Below are 21,182 nucleotides of genomic sequence, written 5' to 3'. Positions count from 1 at the left end.
GAGTTGTAGATCCAAATATAAAAGCTAAAATTGTCCTTAAGCGAAATTAATATATATTTTTTTGCTCATCAAAAAACACTGTTAACAATGTTAGCAAAATGGTGGAAGAGGGAATTCCAAAAATCTGTTCCACCACAAAAGCAGTGAGTAAACTGGTAAGTACTGTCAGAATCAATTTGATCAGAATCTGGAAACAAATCAAGGGTTTATAGCAAGCAAGTGAACATTTAATCAAGATCTAGATCCTTGAGTCTCAGTGAGAGAGTGTGGCATTTTAACTTACCCTGCACCATTTCCTGCTACCAGCTAGGCAGTGGCCTCAAAGACAGCAGCCCACATTTGTAGTATAGACTCCTAGTACTGGAGGGAGAGAAAAGGACCTTATACCCAAAGAATTGTGGTTATTTGCTTTGAGCTGGTGGCTCCTTAAACAACTAAGCTCGATGGGCTTGCTTTTATTTTACGTAACCCAGAACGCTCTCAGGGATTAGGCACCTACCTGGAGGGCATTTTTCACAAACATTTAAAGGTAAATGCATTTGCTGAGGTGCCTGGGTGGCTCAGTTGGTTAAGGGTCCAGCTCTTGATTTTAGCTCAGGTCATGATCTCAGGGTGTGAGATTGAGCCCTGCATCGGGCTCTGCACCGGGCATGGAGCCTGTTTAAGATTCTCTCTCTCCCTCTCCCCAGCCCTGCTCACATGTGCATATGCATGAGTGCTCTCTCTAAAAATAAATAAATAAATAAATAAATAAATAAATAAATAAATAAATAAAAATTTATTTGCTGCTGCCACCAGAGGCAAGGGATAACAGTTGAATAAACAATAGACAACATTTGGGAGGAAAAGCTGGGCAATGGAATGCTCTGGGAATAAAGGTTTGAGAAGCTCCCTCATATCCCTGGGAATTTAGAAGGCCTCGTGCATGTCCAGAGTGGGGAGCATGCTCAGAAGAGGCCTGAGATGGCCCTAAGCTGTTACATCTGGCTGACCTGAAGCCTCCATGCATATAAAAAGTGGAAGCTAAGTAAAAGTTGCAAACTGTCTGAGTGTTGAGGGCATGCTCCAACACACACATAATGCCCATCTTCCAAGATTGGGAGGCTTTGTTTGTTTGTTTTAAGCATTTATGAAAATCTCAGCTGACCCATAAAATTATTAGTTGACTGCTAAGATAACAGGAGAAAAAAAACTTCGGTGGCCACACGTGATGAAGAATAGTCAAAATTAGTACAGAAATATTTCTAAACAAACAACAGCAACCACAACAAGCAGTAATAGTAAAACCATGGACAAAGGGTAGAATCTGATGTTTAGAGTTGCCACCTTATAATATTCAGAATCTCCAGGTTTCAACAAGGCATGCAAAGAGATGGGAAAGTATGGCCCACAGATAGGAAAAAAAGAAATTAATAGAAACTGTCCCTAAGAGCCCCAGACATTGGATTTACTAACCACTTTAATCCAACTATTAAATATACTCAAATAGCTAAAGGAAACCACATATAAAAAATTAAAGGAGAATGATGTTTCACCACATAGAGAAGCAATAAAGAGAGAATTTATAAAATTATAAAAAGGACCAAATAGACATTCTGGCATTGCAAAATACAACTGGAATGGAAAATTCACTAGAGGGACTCAATGGCTGATTTGAGCATGGAGAAGAAAAAAACAGAGAACTTGAACATAAATCCATAGAGATTACCCAATGTGAGGATCAGAAAGATAAAGGAATGAAGAAAAATGAACAGAACCCAAGAGACCTGTGGAACACCATCAAACATCCCAACATATGTATGATAGGACTTCCAGAAAGAGAGGAGAGAGAAAAGAAGTGAAAATAATATTTAAAGAAATAATGATCAAAATGTCTCAAATTTGATGAAAGATGTAAATAGTCATGTCCATGAATTTCAGTGAATCCCAAGTAGGAGAAATGCAAAGAGATCCACATAGAGACATATTATAATCAAACACCCCAAACAGAGAAACCCCTGAAAGCAGAAAAAGCGAATATACTAATCATGTACAGAGTAGCTTCAATAAGATTAACAGCTGATTTCTCAACAGAAACCACGGAGGCCAGAGGCAATAGAATAACATATTCAAAGTGCAGAAAGAAAGAAAAAAAGCCTGCCAACCAAGATTTCCATATCTGTCAAAACTATCTTCAAAAATGAAGGGGTAATCAGGACCCTCCCAGATAAACAAAAATTGAATTTGTCACTAGTAAACCTGCCAGACAAGCAATGCTAAAGGGAGTCCTTAAGGCTGAAACAAAAGGACACTAGACAGTATCTCAAATCCACAAGAAGAAAAAACGACACCACTCATGGTACCCACATTACCTATGTTTACTTACTGAAGTCAGTACTAATTAATTTTTGGTTCTCTAATGTCTCTTTGTTTTCCTATATGCTTTAAAAGACAACTATACGAAATAATAATTATGTTTTCACATACAGTGCATCAAGGTGCAATTTGTGATAATAATATAAAGGCATAGAGCCATAAAGAGAGAAAGTTTTTATATACTATTGAAACAAATTTGGTATTAATTTGAAATAGATTATTATAAATTAGGATGTTAATTGTAATCCTCAGGGCAACCACTTAGAAAATAACCAAAAATATGTATAGTAAAAAAAAAAAAAAACGAGAGGGGAATCAAAATGGTACACTGAAAAATATTATCTAACATAAAAGAAGGCAATAATGGAAGAATTGAAGAATAAAAAAAGATATAAGGTGTATGGAGAACAAATAGTAAAATGGCAGAAATAAGTCCTTTATAGTCAGTAATTACTCTAAATGTAAATGGATTTTCTCAAAAGGCAGAGATTGCAGAATGAATGGATTATAAAAACACTCCCAACTATATGCTGTCTACAAGAGACTCACTTTAGAACTAAAGACACAAATAGGTTGCAGGTGACAGTGGATTCTTAGATATAACAACAAAAGCATAATCAAAAAAGAAAAAACCCAGATAAATTGGACTTCATTAAAATGAAAAATTATTGTGCATCAAAGGGCAATATAAAGAAAGTAAAAAGGCAACCCACAGAATGGGAGAAAATATTTGCAAATCATTTATATGAGAGGGGTCTATTATTTGGAATATATAAAGGACCCTATAACTCAGCAAAAAACCAAACAAGTCAATTCAAAAATGGCAAAGGATTGAATGAACATCTCTGCAAAACAGATCTATAGGTGACTCATAAGCACATGAAAGGTGACCGATATCATCAGCCATCAGGGAAATGCAAATCAAAATCACAGCGCCATACCCCTTCATACCCACAAAAGTGGCTGTAAGAAAAGAACAAACAAACAAACAAAAACCATAAAATAACAGTGTTATTGACAATGGAGAAACTGGAAATCTTATGTACTGCTGGTGGGTCTGGTAAATGGTACATGCAATGTGGAAAATGGTTTGGCTGTTCCTCAAAAAATTCAACATAAAATCACCATATAACCCAGCAATTCCACTCCTAGGGATAGACCCAAGATAACTGAATACCAGATGGTCAAGCAAAAATTGTACATGAATGTTCATAGCAGCCTTATTTAGAGAGGCCAAAAAGTGGTAACAAACCGAAGACGCATCAGCTAATGAATGGATAAACAAAACGTGGTGTATACACACGATGGGTTATCATTTGGCCCTAGGAAAAAATACTGATACATGCTACAGCGTGGTTGAACCATGAGAACATTATGCTAAGTGAAAGAAACCAGACACAAAAGCCACATGTATGATTCCATTTATATGAAATGTCCAGAATAGGCAAATCCGCAGAGCCAGAAAGCAGTTTCCAAAGGACAGGAGGGAAGGGCAAACAGGGAATGACTGCATAATGGGTCCGGGGTTTCTGTTTGGGGTGCTAAAAATGTTCTGGGCCTAGATAGCAGTAATGGTTGTACAACATTCTGAATGTCCTAAAACCTACTGATTTATATACTTAAGAGAGATTAAAGTGGTGAATTTTATGTTACATGTATTTTACCTAAAACAAACAAACAAGCAAAAACCCAATGCTGCTATGAAAATGAGAAGGCAAGCCACAGACTGGAAGAAGATATTCACAACATAATTATCTGACAAAAAATTCACATCCAGCATATGAGAACTCTTAAAATTCAATAATGAAAAGACAATCCAATTACGAATGGATAAAAGGCTTGAAAGGACACTTCATAAAACAAGATACAGGAAAGCCTTTTTTGGGGTGCATGAGAAGGTACTCAACGTTATTAGTCGTCAGGGAAATAAAAAATAAATCCCAAATGAGGAAACCATGTACATCTCCTAGAATGGCTAATACCGAAAACACAAACTTACCCACAGGTACTGCCAAGGATGTTGAATATTCAGAAATATCATGTACTTCTGGAAGGAATGTAAAATGGTACAGCCGTTCTGGAAAACGGTCAGTTTCTTATAAAATGAAGTGCACACCTACCCTACTACTCAACCATTCTACTCTTAGGCATTCACTGAAGAGAAGTGAAAGCATATGTCCTTACCAAAGACTTCTATATGGACATCCATAGTGGCTTTAATCATAATAGCACCAAACTAGAAAGAACCCAAAAGTCTATCGTCAGATGAGTGGGTAAATACATTGTGGTCTATTCATGCGAGAGCCATACTAATTGATGATAAGAAGGGATCAACGACTGATCCATGAAATACCATGGATCAATCTCAACAACGTTACATCCAGGAAAAGAAGCCAGACACACAAAAAGTATATATGTTGTGTTATTCCATTTATGCGGAGGTCAAGGACAGGCAAAAATTAATCTGTGGTGACAATCAATAAAAACATTGATTGTCTCCTGGTAGAGTGACTACAAAGACACACAAGGGAATTTTCCAGGGTGATAGAAATGCTCTGCGTGCCTTGGCATGGTGGTTACAGGAATGTGTATACATTTGTAAAAACTCATCAAACCAGATACTGCACTTTTTATTGTCCATAAATGACACTTCAAATAAGAGAGAGAGAGAGAGAATGAGGAGAGGGAGCAGAGATAAATGAGTATTGTAGGGTCTTGCTAGAAGGGAATTTAGAGAGAGAAGCCAGGACCCAGAGGGGAAGCTGAGACCAAGAGTATGTGTGTTTGTGTGTGCCTGTGTGTGTGTGCACACGTGTGCGTGTGTTAACGGGAGACTTTGTAAGCACGTTGGCTACTGATGGCAGTGGTCCAGTAGAGAAGCATTGATGATGCAGGGAAACGTGGGGGTGAGGAGGAATTACAAAGCAAAGACCTTTAGCAGAAGAGAGGAGAAGGAATGTTGGAAGCAGGAAATAACTTTGGTTTGTCTCTGGACAGTTGAACCGGAATCAGTGGGAAAAAGTCACAGGGAGGTAGTTCTTCACTCGGTAGGAACGGCTCAGAGTGAAGTGAAGAACTATTGCCCTCTTGGTCTGCCCGGAGGGTAGTGAGCTCTTGTCACCACGGTGCAGGGGCTGCTGTGGCAGCCAGTGCCTGCCTCCAATAAGGAAGAGGGAAGTTAGCAGGGTTCAAGTCACCTATTGTCTCTGAGCCGTCCCACCCACGGGTGTGGAGGACCTGCTGGGTGGGGATGCGGGGCCAGCCACAGGTCCTCTCCTACCTCGTGCAGATGCTGGCGCACCTGTCTACTTCTACGAGTTTCAACACGGGCCCCAGTGCTTAAAGGACACAAGGCCAGCTTTCGTCAAAGCCGATCACTCTGATGAAATCCGCTTTGTCTTTGGAGGTGCCTTTCTGAAAGGCGACGTTGTCATGTTCGGTAAGGAACAGGCTTGGGGAGGGGGGGGTTCTGCTCTTGCAGGGACTCGAGCTGGGGGTGAGCTGGGGAGAAGACACAACTCCCCAACCCGACATGATTCAAGAGCCCTGGAGTACTGGTGGGTTAGAATTAACCAGTGGTTTATAGACACAACCATTCCCTGGAAAATGCCCCCACTCTTATTTTTAGAAACCAAGATGAAAAGGAGTTGCCAGCATTTGCCTGATGCGTGTTTCTGTTTCTGCTAAAGCCTAAAGGGCTGGGCAGTTGGCAGCACTCATGCGATCTTATTTATTTTTATTTTTTTTTAATTAGACCCACTTCCTTTTCTCTGACCACTGGTCTTACTCTCCCTGCCCTTTCCAGAACTGTTGATGAGGCTGCCACCCAGGGCTTTAAAGGGCAAAAAAAAAAAAAAAAAAAAAAAAAAACTCCACAAAACAACAACAAACAACCCACATTTTTCATAATTCCCGGCGTCCTCTGGACCCAGGTGATCTAAGGTAGATGTTCTTGAGCTGCTTCTAGTGAGGTTATCTCATTCATTCCTGAATTTATGACCCATTCAGGGCCTAAAATAAGGAGCCAATGAGATGAGTTTATCCATAGAAACAAATTATAGGAACTACACACTACAGATATCACTAAAATATTTCGTTAAAGAAATTGCTCGATACAGGCTCTTGACCAGTTGCTGCTGGCCTCTCGACGATGAGGACAGAGCCTCCACATAAGTGCGTTGGTGCGCTGAGGTTTATCTGTGTCATTTATTCATTCCATCCTTGTAATGCAGATAATAACACCACTACCTCTTCGGTTGTCATAAGGATTCAGTGAAACAACTCTCACGAGGCACACAGTGAGTGCTTAATAAATGGCACTCTTACTATTACTTCGCAGCCATCACCAAGCTCGTACTGTGGGACGGGCATAGGACTCTCCAAATGGGAAAAAGTGAACCACATTTGTGTCAAAGTTTAAATTCCTTAATATCTAAAGAGCTCCTAGAATCGGTGGGAAAATAACAACCCAGGGGAAAACTGGCTAGCAGATACAAATAGACAGTTTATGGAAAAGGAAACACGCGTGACTTTTAAAAACCACTTGACCTCACCCATAACAAGAAGATTGCACACTAACCTTGACTGCGGAAGCCTTTTTCATCTATCAAGGTTGGAAAGAGCAATACATTTTACATAATGTATTTGAGCAGGTGTGGGGAGACAGACAACCTCATATATTAATGCAAAACTCCCAGATTTAAAATGCAGATAGTCTTTTCCCGAGCAATCCAACTTCTAGAATTTTTTTGTGCAATTATACTTGCACACAGGCAAAAGTATAGGCACACTCGGAAGCATTGCTTTTACCCGCAAAAGATTGAAAACGATGTGAAGATCCACCAAGAGAGTACTGGATGTATGAATTACATATTCATATATAATTGCATATATACATATTTATGCATTATACATTTAGAGAACAACAAATGGCAATAAATGGAAGGTTTATAGGCGACAGTGTGGAACTATCTCCTGGATATGAGTTTAGTGAAAAGAAAAAGACGCAGAATATGTGCTCCTATTATACTGAGTGTGTAAAGAGTTGATCGCTTGAACCCTTGTACACATCTAGCCTGCCTTCGGAGGGCACTCAAAAAGCTGGGAGCTACGGTTGCCTCTGAGGCTGGGGACTGGGTGTCTGGAGGGAAGAGATGGCAGGGAAACTATTGTCATTAGATACCCTTCCTGCATTTTGGATTTTGTACTTTGGGCAAGTATTCACTTTCTCAAATAAAGAAATGCAATAATTAATTAATTGTTTGAGGGGGGAGTGGTGGAAAGAGGGGGGGTGGTCTCTGTCCCCCGGGAACTTGCAGCCTCGTGGGAAGGCTGGAGGAGCAGTGGCTAGACGGGGAAGCTGTGTGTTCAGCACCCTCTGGCATTCAGAAGCCACGATTCCTTGGGTGAGCCCTGGCTGCTCTGGGCCTCAGTACCTGCAGGTGCAAAATGAATGCATTGATTGGTGGGCTGGTGAGATGATCAGGCGGGAAGGGAGACGTGAACGTGCTTCAGCAGACCTGAGTCACCTTGGCTTTCCGGTGAATCCGTGTGAGAGCCAGACTCTGCCATTGTCTCCTTCAGAAGGAGCCACCGAGGAGGAGAAATTGCTGAGCAGGAAGATGATGCGGTACTGGGCCAACTTTGCTAGGACTGGGTAAGTGAGCACACCTACCGCCGCCCCCGGCCTCCCCCACAGTCAGGTGTTGGAGGATGGAAATCTCACCCCCGTCTGTGTCCTCACTTCCAGGGACCCTAACGGGGAAGGCCTGCCTCTGTGGCCGGCCTACAGCCAGAGCGAGCTGTACCTGAAGCTGGATTTGAATGTGAGCGTGGGACAGAAACTGAAGGAGCAGGAGGTGGAGTTTTGGTCAGATACCCTCCCCCTGATCATGTCCACTTCCACAGCCCTCCCTGGTCCTCCTTCCACCTTACTCTCCCTTTCTCTGCTCCTGCCTTTCTTCTTCTCCTCTGCTCCTTAAGAAATTCTGTGATTTTGGTTTTCCTTCTTTTGCAATTTGCCCCATGATCATTAGCTCCATTTTTATGTTTAGCTACTTTGTGGAATCAACTGCTTTTACTGATGTTTTATGGACGTGGGGATGATCCCTAGGGGACTTCGTTTCAATATCAAACAATGCTGCTTGCCTTGGAACGCTACCAGATCTCTTTAATAAATCTGCAGGAGGGCCGGCCTATTGGTTGACATCATAATGATCTTGTTACTAAGAGGAAACAAAATCAGAACGTGATATATGTACAGGGAGCAGGATTTAATTCTGTGCTCAAAACTCCCTCCGTCCCCCAGCATCCAAGGTGAAGTAGACTTCCTATCAGAGGCGTGTGTTACCTGAAATCTGGAGTGCTCCAATTCCAATCCAGGCAGGTTTCAGCCACAAGCCAGGCATGGATATCCTGAACCTCAATGGCTTGAACTGGGTCTTTTCTCCAGGTCGGGAGATATACGGGGAGGAGGGGTGGGGGTGCCAGAGAGCCTCCTCCTCAGCAATGGAAGCCAGAGGTCCTCCAAGGTCAGGAGCCAAGGAATCAGACGTCTGGTGGCAAAGTCAGGTCAAGGGGGACACCGAGGAGAAAAGATGTTTGCCTTATGGGGTGGAGATTAATCCATCCTTCCATAAGCCTACACTGGGTGCCTGATGTGTGCCAGACATAGCCCCACTGGGGCTGCGGTGAAAGCATTCACCCAAGTGAAAAGCTGATGACATAAATTTGATAAGCTCATTTAGGGAGAGTAAGGTGTTTTATGAAAGTATAACAAGGGGACCTAATTTAGATGCAAGTCTTAGGAGGTTCTCTCTGGAGAAAGGACAAATTAAAGTTGACCAGATGATAGGTAGGGAGAATGTATTCAAAGGATACACTTTTAGGTTTTTTTCCTTCAAGATTTTATATATATTTTTGTATATTTATTTGAGAGAGAGAAAGAGAGAGAGAGAGAGAGTGAACAAGCAGAGGTGAGGGGAAGAGGGAGAGGGACAAGCAGACTCCCCACTAAACATGGAGCCCGATGTGGGGCTCGATCCCAGGACCCTGAGATCATGACCTGAGCCAAAGGCAGGTGCTTAACTGACTGAGCCACCCAGGGGCCCCACACTTTTACTTTTTATATCATATTATAATTTAATATTTAATTTAGTGTTTTTGTAATTATATATTAATTTATAATTTATATTTAATATGTTAATATATTTAATATTCAATATAATTTGATATTTAATTTAATTCATATTTTAACTACATAATCCCTATTCTATCCATGTAATTTACCAGGGTAATTAGTTTTTCTTTGTGATTGCTTCAAGATTACATGTGAGGTGCATGGAGTAGGAGAGTTTCTGAAATGTCAGTAATGTACAGTTTCTCTGAGTCAGAGATCTCCAACTCCTAGCCTCAATTTGGCCCGCAGAAATGTTTTGTTTAGCCCAAAGATATCAAAAACATTTTGGAATTAGTTTCCGGTTAATATGAAATCAGGGAATTTCACTTTAAAAGCCATGTTTCCAGGCCCTCCAGAGGAAAAGATGGAAAAGGAAAAGAGGAGGAGGGGGAAGAAGAAATCCAGCAACACTAGAGCTGCATTCTGCGTGGTCTCCAGGGCTTCTGACAGCCCATACGTCACCTTTGTGCAAATTAGAAGGTATCCTTTCTTCAAAACCCTCTACAGGCATCTTCCAGGAAATCATCATCATCAGCGATAGATATCTACACCTGTGATGTGAATGGTATCTCCTCTGAAGTAGTGCTCTTGTGCAGTACACAACCTACACAACTGTTCTCAGTGACCCCGATGGAACAACCTGCAGGAACTGAGGAGAGGCCACCCCTTTACCTAGGCATAAGCTCTCCATTTTTCACAGTCCTCACTATTCCCCTTTGCGGGAAAGATTTGGTTTGTCTCCAGAGCTTTGTTGGACTTGAATTGAGGTAGTGATTCAGGTCCAAGATTGTAGGGGGAAGAAAAGATTTTCTGTAAAAAAGGAGGTTGTTTAATTTGTCTTGTGCCTGGTCCATGTCACTCATTGATATTACCCGACCCCTGAAGATGTTTAGGTTTGGACCCCTGGCCTCTCATTTTACAGACATCTATGGAGACTTGCAGGAATTCGCCCAAGATCACCCAGTGAATTAGGAGCAAGTCAAAGCCAGGCCTCGAGTCTCTTGTCGTTCCAGAGCAGAACTCTTTCTGCCATGCTCCCTGCCTCCCTCAGCATAGGGTCCAAATGTGGTGGATTGTCTCTGGCTGAGGTGGTTGTGGAAGGGGGTGGATCAACAATACTCGGGGCATTTTCTGGTTCTCGGAAGAGGAACCAAGCCACACACGAGCAAGCTGGAAATTCAGTTGCCTGTGCAGCTGCGGAAGGCTAATTTCTACACTGATATTTGGCTAAACGAACAGCTAGAAAACACCACTCAACTCATTTTTTAAAATACTATCATATTAAATGACATTACACTTATTTATATACTGCACCCAGTCCCAGCATCCTCAAATACAGTTCTAATTTTGGTAGGTGTCTAGCAAGAGGGAGCATATTTCCAACGCATCTAGATACAAGGCCCTCTTTCCTCCTTATTCCTGTCCACGTGCCGTCAGATGTTGTACTGCGTTGAAACTGAAATATAAATGCCACTTGGCATCCTGCTTTTTCCATTTTATTCAGGGTTTGCTATCAGAGGAGTAAGCAGAGGAATCACCCAGAGGGCTTTTCCAAAATTCCACTGCCCAAGCCGCTCCCCAGTCCAACCGAACCAGAAACCTCTCGGATGGAACCTGGAAAGGCACATTTTCACTTTGTAAGCATTAGCTGCACACCCCGATGAAGAACTGCTGAGTATTCACAGTGTGGTATTTGGATTCCAAGTTTCTAGAGCCTCTTCAAAGAATCGGCTTTCCTATCTGTCTGACGTGGCTATGTCACCATCTCTAGCCAGTAGCCGGCTCCTGGGACGCTTGCGGATATAAATTGTTGAGCAGCTTTGGGAATGAGTGATTTTACTTTTTACAGCTATTCCTGTCACGTGGATCTGCAGAAGATGGACCCGGCGACAGGCCATGCCCTTTTTAAATTGCGCTTCCTTTTTTTTTTTTTTTAAGATGTTATTTATTTATTTATTTGAGAGAGAGAGAGAGGGAGAGCGCACACAGAGAGAGAGGGAGAAGCAGACTCCCCGCTGAGCAGGGAGCCCAGTGCGGGGGCTCCATCCCAGGACTCCAGGATCATGACCCGAGCTGAAGGCAGATGCTTAACCCACTGAGCCACCGAGGTGCCCCTAAATTGCTCTTTTTATGTTCTACAAATTCACTTCCCCAAAGGGTCCCTTCACTTCTTATCAGCAACACAGATACATCACTTCCCATTCACCTCTGCTTTCCTACCACTGTGAAGACAGAAAATATTTCATTACTTTCTTATTGTAAATTAAACAAGTTCCTTTTTTACAGAAACCCCCCCCCCCCCAACTTACAATCTTGGACCTGAATCACTAAAGCAAGTCAAATCCAGCAAAACTCAGGAGACAAACCAAATCTTTGCCTGTGCCTTCCCTAATGTGCAGCAGAGGGCAGCATCGTGAAAGGGGAAAAACTGCCCTCCTCCCCTCCCCAGGGCTCCCGAGGTACTGGTGAAGTGAGATTGCCCAACTTCGAAGATTAAAAAAAAACAAACAAAATAGTTAAATTATAAACCAATACAATTTATCGTTGTTCCTTTTTTCTGTAGAACTTGGAAAAGGGAAAATTCTAACACATTACCTAAAAAGTCTGACTCCGATGTCCACACTCACAGGCAGAGCAGAGGTTGGGGCCAGCAGGCTTTTTCTTTTTCTTTTTTTTTTTTTTTTTCAAAGATTTTATTTATTTATTTGACAGAGATAGAGACAGCCAGCGAGAGAGGGAACACAAGCAGGGGGAGTGGGAGAGGAAGAAGCAGGCTCATAGCAGAGGAGCCCGATGTGGGACTCGATCCCAGAACGCTGGGATCACGCCCTGAGCTGAAGGCAGACGCTTAACCGCTGTGCCACCCAGGCGCCCCAAGCAGGCTTTTTCTTTACTAATTTTGGTACTTTCCCATCGAGACCTGAGGAGCCTGCTTGAGATGGGCAGGAGAGGGGCCCTTCTCCGGTGGCTCCCTGTTCCTACTCCTCTCCCCTCAAGGGCCCTTTAGACTCTGGACCTTTCTGGTCAGCCCCAAAGCCCAGCTCCCCGCCCTGTGGCCCTGGTGACCGGTCCCAGGTGGGCAGAGAGGGGGTGTGTTTTTGCATCGCGTATCCACATAGTAAGGGTTGTGGCTTTTTATCGTTGCTGTGTAGTCATCATTTGTGTGAATATGCCATCATCTGTCCATTCCACTGGTGGTGGGCATTTGGAGAGTTTCCAGTTTCAGGTTATTATGAAACGAGTTGCCATGAATATTTTAGAACATGTCTTTTAATGACTACCTGCATGCATTTCTCTTGGATATTTACCTAGGAGTGGCTTTGCTGGGTCACACGGGTTGCATATGTCAACTTTAGTAGGCACTCCAAAAAGTTTTCCAACATGGTCGTGCAGACTTGTGCAGAGTTGCCCTCCTGCCAGGAGAGGAAGAAATTTCTAGCTGCACCATATGGTTGTCGATACTTGGTATTTTTCTAAAGGATTCTTTCACTTTTACCTCATTCATTACTGCGTATTTCCTGGCTTAACTTTGCTATAATGCTGACTTACAAAATTGGATTCCTGTGGACCATTGATGGTCAGTTAGTAATAGAGGGCATGTTTAGGTGACCAGGCGTTGGTTTCATCAAGGGTCACCGTGACTGCGCCATTTCCTTGAACCTCAGGGAGCATCTTCCTTTTGACACTGAAATCTCTGGACAGAAACCACACTGTGTCGATGTTGCCAAGGCACTTTGGACGCTCAGTTATACTCAAGTGATTGGATTCCCCAGATTCAGTCAGTCCTGGGACTAGCAGAGGCAGAGCACATGTGGGAACTTTGGTCTAGGGCTGGATCTCAGATGGGAGAGCTGCACTCCCATGTGCATAACTGGGGGATATCTGCACCCCGCTTTCACAGATGCCCAGTAGCTCTAAATCCAGAGGGTTTACTACTGCCTCCACTCTGAATGTGGTGGTCTGAGTGGGGAGGGGCGTCCTTCCTCATGCATAGATTTTCCCTTTCTCTGCTCTGAAAGCAGTTGTCACTCCTCTGTCCACCTTCCTGCTTCTAAAATGCTGATGTCATGTCATCTCCTCTACCGCTCTGTTTGTACACAAGCCTGTGCCTTCAAAGACTTTATGGCCTTTTAGGATAATGTGGGGAGAGCGTGAAAATAAATGCAGTTTCTGATCCTTCTTTTTAGGAAGTAGCAAAAATGCTTTTTAAATGAACAAGTGAAAAATATATCTGTTTCTACATGTTTGAGAGCACGTAAAGAGTAACGAAGGAGAAAGTAAACACTTTCCATAGCAGGAGTACGTGATAACTTATTTAGCCAGTCACTATAGCTGGTCACTTAGATTATTTCACAGATTTTGCTACCGTCAGCATCACGGAGGCTGACCGTCTGACGCGTTCATCTTTGGGCTCATTCAGAATTATTCCTGGTTAGAGAATAGCGAGGACAGTGGGGATGCCCTTTTGCAGCGTTTGGATGGATTTTGCCAAAACTGTCCCCAAGCAAGCTTGTCCTCGTTTCTCACTCACGGGCGATCATTCTTGTTTTTCCACACTCTTGTCAGTATTTGGCACACCCACGAACATAGCAGTGGTAGAAATCCTTGCCATTTTGGTCACGGCCGTTTGAGTGTCTGCTTTTAATTCGTGTGTCTTGATGTTCGTGTTTCTTGGTATGTTGAAACGGCATTTTACGTGTGTGTAGCCTGAAAGGCCCTTGGAACCTAGGTGATAGGATGAAGGGGGTTGACTGACTCATCCGTCCCTCTACCACACACGGGTGCTCACCCCCGATGTGCTCCTGACCTGCTTCCATAGAAAGACAAGCAGGTCAGGGCAGACAGTGACTTGGGGGGGGGTTACATCTCCCCCCCCCCAGCTGCCATCCAGCTCGCTAGGCATTCTGAAGATTTCATGGCCCCCCAGGACCTTCTAAAGTGAGAACCAAGGGCCAGCCTTGATAGATCCTGGGATTTGGGCAAACCATTGTGCAGTCCAGCATTTCGGAGAGGCCGATGTCACCATTCTTGCTGAGGCCTGTGGGAGCCGAGTGGGCAAGCTTTCCCGTGCAGAGAACTTAGCCTTCTCTGGAGAGAACTCACCTCCCACCTCCCAGTGAATATTTAGGAGGAACCCTCTTGACCTCTCCAGTGGCTGGCCTGCTTCTGCCAGATTCTACTTTCGGAAACACCCTTTTTTCTCTTGTCACTCCCAGGATTAAAGACTTTCAATGGCTCCCTATTGTCTAGGGTGAAAGCCAGCTCCCCTTAGCTGGCCATTCAAGCCTTCTGTCCTCCATTCGCCCTTCTGGCCCAGATGACCTCCTCAAGAGGCCCTCCAGAACTACCTTGCACCAGTGCTAACGTGCTCTCTCCTTTGCCGTTGCAAATCCTGCTCCCCTCTTAATGCCCTGCGTAATCAGAAGTCATGGACGATTGGGCGTTCATAGACATAAACTCTAACAGTGCTCAGAGTAGGGAAACACACAAAACACTTCTTTTGTTCCAGGTCACTGTATCACCCAGCTATCTATAATACAATCTATAATAATAAGTGGAGTTTGCTGGACACTTTTCAGACTATAATTCAGTCTTAACTTTCTGGGGCCTCCATTTTTATGTGTCTTTCTGATTCAGCCTCTCTCCTTCTTTACTCTTAAGAGGCTGAAGGAAACCTTAAACAGTAGTCTGAATAAGCAGGGAATAGGTTTATACTCAGGCTATCAGAATTTAAATAAAAGAAAGACAGAAGCTCATCGTTTACCGAAGTCTAGTACACTTATTCCCAGAGTTACACAAGATGATTTCAGATGGCGCACAAGTACGCTTAAAGCATTATGTAATGGTTGTATGTTTATTCTGCTATGTGTTAGAAGATCCCTAGTGTCAAATTGGTGATTTAATGGATATTGTTATCTGTGGCAGGAATTGCCATTAAAATCCGTCCACCCTCCTTTGGCACATAGCCAGACCAGATCTCCCGACCTTCCTTACAATTAGATTGGCCATGCGGCTACGTTCTTTCCAATGGAATGTGAGTGGAGGTGAGGCCACATCCAGGCCTGGCCCAAACCCCCTGTTCACTCCTCTGTGCTTCTCCTAATTCCAGCTGACTAGATTGGCACCCAGGACAACATGACAAACTGTGAGTTCAAGATGGTAAAGCTGCCATGTTCTAGCTCAGGAGCCAGCAAACTGGCCCGTGGGCCAAATCTAGCCTGCCTCCTGTTTTTCAAATAAAGTTTTATTGAAACACAGCCATGGCCATTTGCCTACGTGTTCTCTCTGGCTGCTTTTGCTACAACAGCTGATTGAGCAGCTGCCACAGAGACCGTCTGACCCACAAAGCCTGAAGGATTTAGTGCCTGGCGCTTTACGGAACAACTTTGCAGACCCCTTGCTCAGACCACTGGAGCAGCAGCAGCACGTTTCTTTACAGAAGCAGACATAAGCTGTTGACATTCTGGGACCATTCGCTACCATGGTTTACCCTACTCTCACCATGTATTCGGACTTGGCAGAAGCTAAACTAAGCAGTCCCATGTGCTCGTCTGATGGAGATGGCACGAACCTTGCCGGTTGGAGATGAAACGTCTCCAGTTGTTGTGCCTTGTGGAATGACCCCTTATGCCCATGGCGAGTGAAGCACGGCCCTCCAGAAGCCACACTCAGGTCAAGCTTTCCCGCAGGGGCTCTGCCTCAGTCAATCCTAGGACATGGGCTCATATTTCTTTCGGGGTTTGTTATAGTAGGTGCCCTCTATGTGTCTGTTGAGGAATTTGTTGGAGAGGTTTGGGGGGATAACTTGGAGGCCTCGGAGGTGTCTTCTCCCCTAGGAGCTGTCTAAACGCTTGAGAGTTTCTGGGATTTTGCTCCTCAGACCATTCAGCTCCACGAGAGAAACCTCGGGGAGTTTCCCAGGGGAAAAGCAATAATCGGAGTCAACTACCACCGAAGCAAGAAGAGCTGTATTACTTACAGAGCTATTGGGCTGCAAGGAGAGCGTACGCGTTAAGCAAAACTGAGGTCTGGCTTTGTAAGCACAGCCTCACCCATTACTCTGCACAATCACCATGAGCCAGGAATGGGCTTCCAGGCTGCAGCCAGACATGGCAAGGTCTGGGAGTGGCTGCCTCTGTTTGCAGAATTGGCTAATGTCACAAGCAGGCATGTGATTAAACAGTGGGATCGGGAGAATAATCCCTCCCTCCCTTTTATATTTTGCTAAGACAGCATCCTACAATTTTTTTTTTTTTTTTTTTTTTTTTTTTAGGCTGGGAACCAGGGCTTTGTTCCCAGGCTGCAAAGATGAGCTGGCTAGGGCAAAAGGTATAATGGTTATGTCTTAATGTGTGTGGGAGGGGGAGGGTGCTAAATGGTTAGAAACAGTCTCGTTGTCTGCTTGTCTGGAAGACAAGCCAGATTGTCCCATGTGGATAGAGATAAGGGTCCTCTTTCTTAGGGTGGTCTTTATGACTCCTGTTTCTTTCCTGGATGAAAGGGAGGAGCCCCAGCCCAGGTCAATCATAATGGAAGTGATCACCTCTAGCGCCATCACAAAGCCATCACCCCTATCCCAGGGCTTCCCTCACTGGCCTGCCACCGTGGCTAGAATGAGTGCAAATACCATCCATTTTTTTTTTTTTAGTTGGGTTTCCAGATGCTTCCTTTCAGCTCTAACCTTTGGCCTTGGCCAAGAACCCATGAGCTTTTCTGAGTGTCATGTGCTTTGTGGCTGCTGTTTGCCCGGTTCTCTCGGATGTCAATATTGGTCTGGCCTGTGCAAGAGCAGGCTTGCCAGAGGACACCAGGAGAGTCGTTCAAGCGTAGAGAAGGCACAGCTGCCCCTTGACCGTGCCAGCCTGGGGACAACCCTGCTCATATCTGCTGACTTTCCACTCACAAGAACACATCTCATGTCTTCAGTTAAATGCAGGAGACCTGGTGCGTGTGATTCCTGGCTGGACAGTGACTTCGCCGCCGCAAGGCCGTCTCGGCTGGGAGAGGGGCGCCATGAAGACTGAGCGAGTGGCGAGCACCTCTGACGCCCGGTCACTACCTGTCCCGAGAAGCCTAGCACTTCTGTTTCCACCCACCCTCCCAGGCAGCTTGAGGGTCCGGGAGGGGTCTGCAGGGAGGCGGGGATGCTTTGAAGGGTGGAGATGGAGAAGCTGCCGGGAAAGAGGAACCACAGAAGCTCACCCACAGGCCAAGGGCACCAACAAAGTCGGTTTGTCAGCCATGTTTGGACAGCACAGCAGAGTGATTAAGAGTATGGTCTGGAACATGATGCAGCTTTTGTTCAATCCCCAGCTCTTCCTATACTTGGTGTTCCGTGCCCATGCTGAGTCCCAGGAGATAGTAACATCAATTCGCAGGGTTCCACTGAGAACCACGTGAAGTACCACATACAAAGCGCTCAGCCCCTGGTTTGCCACACAGTAAGCCCTCAATAAATATTTGTCACACGAATGTCTGAATGAATAGAAGTGGAAAATATAAATAAAGAAAAACACAACACAGTGCAATACAAATTAAATGTATAACCTTCCAGGATTTTTTTTCTACACAAAGATATGTTTTTCCTAAAACGGGGTATTATACATGACTGAATTTTTAAGTATTTATTTTATTGAAAGATAATTCACGGGGCGCCTGGGTGGCTTAGTCAGTTAATCGTCCGACTCTCTGTTTTGGCTCAGGTCAGGATCTCAGGGTCGTGGAAGTGAGGCCCCCATCAGGCTCTGCGCTCAGGGCAATCAGCTTGTCCCTCTCCCTTCCGCTCTACTCCTCCCCCCACCAAATACATACATACATACATACATACATAAAATCTTTAAAAAAGAAAGATAATGCACATACCATAAATTCACTTTTTAAGTGTATGATTTGGTGTTTTTTTGTAGTATATTCACGTAGCTGTATAACTGTCAGTGCAGTCTAAACCCAGAACATCTCATCACTCCACAAGAAGCCTCCCATCCATTATCAGTCATTCCTCATGCCTCTCTCCTCTGCCCCGAGCAACCTCTAGTCTTTTTGTCTCCATGCGTTTGCTTATTCTGGACTTTTCATATACATAGAATTATACGACATGTGGCCTTCTGGGTCTGGTTTCTCTCATTCGTGTATGGTATTCCGGGTTCATCCATGCTGTAGCAAGTATCCATACTTCGTTTGTTTTCATGGCTGATTAATATTTTATCGTTTGGACAGATCACACTTTATTTCTCCGTTCATCAGTTGATGGTCATTTGGGTTGTTCCCACTTTGGGGTATTAGGAAAAATGCTGCCATTTGTGTCTTGTTTTTATGTGGATATGTTCTCAGTTATCTTGGGTATATACTTAGGAGTGGAGTTGCTGGGAATATAGTAACTCTGTGTTTAATTTTTAAGGAACCACAAGTATTTTATAACCTCTTTCTCCCCCTTTACAAGAGATCATGACTGTCTGTCCTTGTCCACACACAGGGTATTCATCGCTAGTCTTCAAAGAATGCAAGGGTGTTTCCTTAGCCAGCTGTACCAGACTGTGTTTAAGGAATTCCCTTCTGTTGGACATTCAGTGATGCTATGAAGCAGGCTTTGAGAGTCTTCATCTTCCTTGTGCCCCCGGCAGACACAGGATACTCTCCCAGGTATGGCCAGAGCACGCCACTATTTTAGGGCTTTCACATTGTGTGGTGGCCCACCACACACATACACCCTGTGTCTTATGCACTAGATGGTGGGCTCCTTGAGGAGAAGGACTATCCCTTGAATTCATCTCTGTACCCATACCATCTAGCATCGCATCAGGCATTGGTAAATGGAGAACGAATGAATAAATGGAATATTGAAAAAATGGAATGATGGATGGATGATTAGAGCCAGGGACTGTGGAGACCTAGAGCTCCTTCACTGTAAAAATATTCTGCCCAAAGATCCCTGCCTGGAGAAGGAATGCATTCCCTGACCCTGGAGGTATGACGAGAGGCTGAGTGGCTTGGTAGGAGTATTATAAAATTAATTTAGACATCAAAAGGGAACCAGATGGGGCACCTGGGTGGCTCAGGCGGTTAAGCGTCCAACTCTTGGTTTCGGCTCAGGTCATGATCTCGTGGGTCATGGGATTGAGCCCTACATGAGGCTCTGCCCTGGGTGGGGAGTCTGCTTGAAGATTTTCTCCCACTGCCCCTCCCACCACTCTCTCTCTCTCTCTCCCCTCCCCCTCTCTAAAATAAATCAATATTTCTTTTAAAAAAGGGAGGGGGACCCAGATGAATTTAAGGTGTTTCCGAACTTGAGAGCACAGAACTGTATGGAAAAGAAGCCCAAACAGCTAAGGTAGATTTGTCCTGAGTTCCCCAGCTGAGCAGTTACTGGGCTGGCAGATGCTGTAGTTTTCAAGCTTGTTCTGAGAACCCTGGACCAAAGCCTCCCCCTCTCTAAAGGCATCTGTCTGCTTCTGCCTGCCTTGGGAAATTCACAGTTCTCTAAGGTTAGAGTTCTGCAAGGGAGAAGCACTTATATAACAGGCTGCTGGACGAGTCTGTGGCTCTCTGTAATCCGAGACTCAGTCCAGGCTGTTTGGATGAAAGAGGGTAAACTCTGGGTGGGCGTGGCCGAGAGGCCCTGCAGCGGTCGAGAGCCATAGGGCGGTGGGGGTGGGAGTGGGCCAATGGGGCGGGACCTGAGCAGACTCTTAAGTAGTGTGACTGCTTGAGGTCCTGGAGCTGCAATCCCTCCACCATGTGGCTCATAACTCTGGTCCTGACCTCCCTCACCACTCCCATGGCTTGGGGTGAGTCCTTCTGAAATAAAATAGCGGCGTGTGTTTGGAAATCCCTGCCCAGGCGCGAGATGGGGGAGAACTGTGGGGGTGGGGGGGAGATGCGTGGAGGGGAAGGGTATGGCAGGCCCGGTTCCATAACAGCCAGCGCCCTCTGGACTTCACCCGCTTGGTGGCCAGCCAGTCCCTGCCAACCTGATATACAGGGGAGCGTGAACACTCCAGACTGCCGCTGTGTGCACCCCGTGCAGGGGGGCAGATGACTAACCACCTGCCTCCCGGGTGGGGATTCCAGAGAGCTCAGTTTATTTTCTGCTTGATTATTTGTCCATGTATGGCCAAATCATAGAGAGTGGCTAAGCAGAATATTAATAGGAGTATCCCGGGCTTTCCGCAAGTTGCATTAGGCCTCTTCACCTTTAGGAAAATCCTACATTACTATAGCAATGGAAAAACAAAAATCCTCCTTGGATTTTTTTGGGCTACGATAACAGGGACTAATGGAGGTCTTTCCTCAAAGCAAAGTGGCTTAATGCAACTTGCAGAAAGCGCAGGATGCTCTTTGCTTTGTGCCATTTCAGCTTAGGCAAAGTTTCATAGGAACGCTCTACTCTCAAATGGCAGGCAGGGGACCTGAACGGACTGTGGCTCCAGAGTGTGTAGGTTTGAATCCCAGCTCAGCACTTACTAGCTGCCTGTCCTTAGGCCTTGTGCTTTAGTTTTCTGTGCCTTGGTTTCCCCCGCTCTGACATGGCAGTAGCTATGTCATTGGGCCGTTGTGAGGATAAAACAGGTTGTTTCTAAAGAGTGCCTGGAATGGAGAGTGCAAACAAAGGATTTATAAATAAAGGAGTTGTTTTAAAATGTTGCGTAGTAGT

General features: G+C 44.6%; 2 protein-coding genes across 5 annotated transcripts in view; both read left to right on the top strand.

The window, feature by feature from the left end:
- CES5A (carboxylesterase 5A) overlaps nt 1-18,352 on the top strand; it is a 38,642-nt gene extending 20,290 nt beyond the window's left edge. For 2 of the 4 annotated variants that reach the window (XM_045806815.2, XM_045806816.2), the window contains exons 11-14: nt 5,645-5,794; nt 7,939-8,011; nt 8,105-8,213; nt 17,459-18,352. In XM_045806815.2, coding sequence (XP_045662771.1) covers nt 5,645-5,794; nt 7,939-8,011; nt 8,105-8,213; nt 17,459-17,932 — 806 coding nt within the window. In that variant the 3' untranslated portion in view covers nt 17,933-18,352. Of the gene's footprint in view, nt 1-5,644; nt 5,795-7,938; nt 8,012-8,104; nt 8,553-16,805; nt 16,862-17,458 lie in introns of those variants that run through there. The other 2 variants (XM_045806818.2, XM_045806817.1) reach the window with 2 other exon arrangements.
- Nucleotides 18,353-20,175: 1,823 nt separating this feature from the next.
- CES1 (carboxylesterase 1) overlaps nt 20,176-21,182 on the top strand; it is a 35,028-nt gene continuing 34,021 nt past the window's right edge. The window contains exon 1 of the mRNA XM_045806814.2: nt 20,176-20,316. Coding sequence (XP_045662770.2) covers nt 20,265-20,316 — 52 coding nt within the window. The 5' untranslated portion in view covers nt 20,176-20,264. The remainder of the gene's footprint in view (nt 20,317-21,182) is intronic.

The sequence above is a fragment of the Ursus americanus genome, chromosome 21 (genome assembly GCF_024610735.1).
Source record: "Ursus americanus isolate L20-20 chromosome 21, mUrsAme1.1.p, whole genome shotgun sequence".
NCBI lineage: Eukaryota > Metazoa > Chordata > Mammalia > Carnivora > Ursidae > Ursus > Ursus americanus.
This window is presented reverse-complemented; position numbering and strand designations above follow the sequence as displayed.